This window comes from Babylonia areolata, chromosome 5 (genome assembly GCF_041734735.1).
Source record: "Babylonia areolata isolate BAREFJ2019XMU chromosome 5, ASM4173473v1, whole genome shotgun sequence".
In the NCBI taxonomy this organism is placed as follows: domain Eukaryota; kingdom Metazoa; phylum Mollusca; class Gastropoda; order Neogastropoda; family Buccinidae; genus Babylonia; species Babylonia areolata.
In genome coordinates, this window is record NC_134880.1 from 47288037 (window position 1) to 47293036 (window position 5000).

The window sequence follows — 5000 nt, forward strand, 5'->3', positions numbered from 1 at the left end:
ACCTCGACTAGATCTTATTTTTGAAATAGCATTACTTATTACACATTCTATCAGCCAAAGGCACATTTACAGAATTTTGCTGGGTACCCTCTCATAATTATTGGTATTACAGGAAATGAAATGGCCGACAGAGCAGCAAAAAAACAACAACAAAAGGGTGCATAAACAATAGAGAATATTTATGAAATACTTATTCAGCGATCAGTTTCATAATGTTGCGGACTGCTAGAGTCTTCAATATGGAGCAGATGTCAAGATAGTACTGATGACTGGGTCTCATAGCCAAAGGGGAAAAAATTACAATTACAATTGAAATTACACAACAAAAATTATGGATTTCCCTTCGTACTATTATAGACTGGTCACCTCTCTGGTGTCTCGAATAAGACTGGATGCTTTCAAGAAAAAGTTTAGCAAAAACATATATTGTGTATGTGGTAAACAGATCACACGAAACTATAATATTGCTTCAGTGTCAAATGATTGTTAGCTTACTTCCAAAGTCATGCAAAGTCAGACATTTTTTTTTTCTGCGCAAAACATAAGATAAATAGTGTCCAACCAATTACTGTTGTTCGAAATTGCTGAATCCCTGTTTCATAGTCCAATAGGGGTGTTTCTATGACTTGACCCTCCGATATATGATTCTGTTTTTAATTTTGTTAATGTCTCACAGATATTTACGAATTGTTGATTCTTTTGTTCTAGTTTATCATTTCTCTGTATATCCCCCTTTAAGTACCATCCCCACCACACTCCTTTCTTACACACACACACACACACACACACACACACACACAACACGTCTGATATCACTCAAAGTGAACAGACGTTAAATTAAAGAAAGAAAGAAAGAAAGAAAGAACACACACACACACACACACACACACACACACACACACACACGCTAAACAAAAGTTAGTTTAAAATGACTTTAGCGTCACTGTCTTACATTCTTCTTCTTCTTCTGATCATTAATAACATCATTATCATAATCATTACCATCGTCATCATTATTGTATTTGTTGTTGTAATCTATCTTCATTTGTATTTGTATTTGTATTTCTTTTTATCACATCAGATTTCTCTGTGTGAAATTCGGGCTGCTCTCCCCAGGGAGAGCGCGTCGCTACACTACAGTGCCACCCTTCTTTTTTTTTTCTTTTTTTTTGTATTTTTTCCTGCGTGTAGTTTTATTTGTTTTTCCTATCGAAGTGGATTTTTCTACAGAATTTTGCCAGGAACAACCCTTTTGTTGCCGTGGGTTCTTTTACGTGCGCTAAATGCATGCTGCACACGGGACCTCGGTTTATCGTCTCATCCGAATGACTAGCGTCCAGACCACCACTCAAGGTCTAGTGGAGGGGGAGAAAATATCGGCGGCTGAACCGTGATTCCGACGAACCAGCGCACTCAAGATTCTCTCGCTTCCTAGGCGGACGCGTTACCTCTAGGCCATCACTCCACTTCATTTATTTCTGTTTTCGACAGCTTGGCCAGTTACGACACCAGCACCATCCCCTACACCAGGTGAACCGCTAGGGAAAATGGTGGTGCTGATTCTGCAAGAAAAGTGCCAGCGCTGGCAACGCATTGGTGTCCAACCCCTACCCAGTTTTTGTTACACGATGTTTGCTGTGAGCCGTGAAGCCCCTCCGTCCAAGTACCAGTAAGTATTTATTTGTATTTGTATTTCTTTTAGTCACAGCAGATTTCTCTGTGTGAAATTCGGGCTGCTCTACCCAGGGAGAGTGCGTCGCTACACCACAGCGCCACCACCCCTTTTTTTTTTTGTATTTTTTTCCTGCGTGCAGTTTTTTGTTGTTGTTGTTGTTGTTGTTTTTCCTATCGAGGTGTTGTTGTTATTTCTCCTAACGAAGCGGCTTTTTTTTCTACATAATTTTGCCAGGAATAACCTTTTTGTTGCTTTGGGTTCTTTTACGTGCACTAAATGCATGCTGCACACGAGACCTCGGTTTATCGTCTCATCCGAATGACTAGCGTCCAGGCCACCACTCAAGATCTAGTGGATGGGGAGAAAATATCGGCGGCTGAGCCGTGATTCGAACCAGTGCGCTCAGATTCTCTCGCTTCCTAGGCGGACGCGTTACCTCTAGGCCATCACTCCACTATGGTATTGTATTGTATTATTTTGTATTTTCGTTTCACGGAGAATGTTGATGACGCATTGTTTATTTCTACGACGAATTATTGTCATCGTATTGTGTTCCTCCTTCTCGCCTCGTTCTTTATTAATTTGACAGTCTTAATAACCCCTTTAATTCTTGATTTTTTTTTTTCTTTTCTTTTTTCAATATCTGCTATTGTACTACAATATCATTTGTAATGTACTACAATATGATTTGATACCTAATTATGTTTATGTATGCATATGCATACATATCTGTATGTACATGTAGACATATGCATGCATGTGGGTATATGTGCAAATATGTATATGCGTAAGGATGTGTGTGTTTGGGGATGAGTGTGTGCATATGTGTGTGGGTGGGTGGGTGTGAGTGTGTGACAGTGTTCCCTTCATTATATTTTTTTATGATGATGATGGTTCGTTGATTAGTGTTATAATTATCATTAGTAGTAGTCGTAGTAGTGGTAGTGGTGGTAGTAGTATTTACCGTTGTTATTATTGTTGTGTCTTATCGTTATTGTTTTTGTTGTCACAAGGACAGATTGGAAGACTAGGCAATGCCTAAAATCTTGATCCTTGAGTAATGAAGTTTTTGAATCTTGAATCTTGTAACTTCCATTATATATATATATATATATATATATATATATATATATATATATATATATATATATATATATATATATACGTATACTCTCTCTCTCTCTCTGAGCTTCTAGCCATTCAGATGAGACGAAAATCCGAGGTTCCGTGTGTGCAGCACACACTTGGCACACTGGAAAAGAACCCATGGCAACGTGTCCTCTGGCAAAATTTTGTAGAAGAAATCCACTCTGATAGGTACACAAATATGTATAGCAAGCACTCAAGGCCTGAGCATGCGCGTTGGGTTATGCTGCTGGTCAGGCATCTGCCTAGCAGATGTGGTGTAGCGTATATGGATTTTTCCGAACGCAGTGACGTCTCCTTGAGAAACTGTTATGGACAGTCAGACATACAGACAGACAGACAGAGACAACTTACAGACAGGCAGGCAGAGAAATGTAGAGATAGATAGACAGAGAGAGAAAAGACAGACAGACAGACAGACAGACTGGCAGACAGGATGACAGGAAGGCAGACAGATAGACGGAGATAAGAGACAACCTTTGTGTTTGGTTGGTTGGTTGGTTGGTTGGTTGGTTGATTGATTGATTGATTGGTTGATTTATTGATTGGCTGTTGTTATTGTCGGAGTCGTTTTCCGTGCCCACTCTTTCTTCCCCGTCTCTCCATCCTAAACAACAGACTTCAAACCTTAACTATGACCATGGATGTGGGAGGAGGAGGAGGAATTTTGTTTAACTCACTCAGTACGGCCAGTCCTCTCTTCTCCTCTGCACAAACCCCTCGGATGTCCAGTGGGTGTCTCAATGACCCAACCTTTAGCTTCCGTCGTCAGAACTGTGGTATTCTTTGTCAACATTCACCTCTTCAGTATAAGAGCGTTTCGCTTGCAATATTTTGATGGTGGTAATTGGGATGAAACGCTGTTAACGTCGTCTCTTTCGTCATTCGTATGGAGAGAGTTAATGTCCCGTCACACATATCGATGACTGAAGATATTTTATTAAAGTATTAACGTATGCATTTGAGTATTGTCGTTCAGAAGAGGTGGGGGATGTGGATGAATGGTGAATTGGGGGAAACCAGGCAAATGAGGGAGGCGGTTGGATGAAATTAAAAAAAAATAATAATAAAAAATCAATACAATTACAGGAAATTACTTAAAGGACTTGGTAAAAGAGAAATCGCGTTAATCTAACAAGCGAAACAACTGATAATGAATGCGAAAAGTCAAAAAACATCAACGTTCTCAGTCACTTGTGATGACACGCGTTCGTGTACATAAGGTTTCATCAAAATACAGTCAAGTATTTTATGCTTAATCGTCAGGTTATTGAAGCATATGCACTTGGCATTAGAAGAATATTTAATCTGTAATGAATTTGATAACAGTCTGAAAGTTAAAGTCTGAATTGGTCTGCAAATCGAACCAAAGTCGGATAGAGTCAACTGACGCGGTTTTAGAGTTGAATGAAAGCACCCATAAAAGTCATTTTCTAGTATATAAAAAAAAGTTACTTATTTCCTTGCATGACAATGGGCAATATACTTTTATACTGTCTGTCTAAAACTTGAAACCGCAGAGGAATCAGGCACCAGAGGAAACGCGAAGAAACTGTTCCCGCACCATACCCACTGCGACACCAGGAAACACTTCTTCAGTGAAAGGGTCACCAAGACATGGAACAGTCTCCCAGACGAAGTGGTCTTGGCACCGTCGGTGAATGGCCTTCAAGAACAGACTAGATGTCTACTGGAAGAACAAGCTAGACAAGTACAATCCGTCTTGCCAATAAGCCACGTATGCAAAGTTTAGTATGTACAACTGATGACCCACACGGAGCGATGAACAGGTCTCCAAGACCTAAAACATCGTACAGTTCAAGTTCGAGTTCGAGTTCAAGTCTAATTCTTTGCTCCCCTTTTTGCTGCTCTGTCTGTTTGGTCGTTATAAAGGAATCCAGTATGGCGATGGTATCCAATAAAATAAAATAAAAATCAACATTTGCACCTTTCACAAATAGGGAAATGTCACTGAATAACCTAATTTCAAACAATAAATCTCTCTGATTATTCTCTAAAAGGACCAGGGATGAGCCAATGGCTGACATTCCTCTTCCCTTCTTAGCAAACAAACACAGTTACTCAAATATACCACCAGGAAAACAACAACAACAGCAACAGCAGCAGCAACAACAACAACAACAACAACAACAACAACAACAGTGCTGAGAATGCTACG

General features: G+C 39.7%; 1 protein-coding gene across 2 annotated transcripts in view; it reads left to right on the top strand.

Annotated features, from left to right (window-relative positions):
- Positions 1 to 5000, top strand: part of LOC143282499 (uncharacterized) — a 12523-nt gene that overhangs the window by 3719 nt on the left and 3804 nt on the right. For both annotated transcript variants that reach the window (XR_013055267.1, XM_076588160.1), the window contains exon 4: positions 1492 to 1669. Coding sequence is in view for 1 of the 2 variants with exons in the window: in XM_076588160.1 (XP_076444275.1) it covers positions 1492 to 1669 (178 nt within the window). In the remaining variant the exon portion in view is untranslated. The remainder of the gene's footprint in view (positions 1 to 1491; positions 1670 to 5000) is intronic.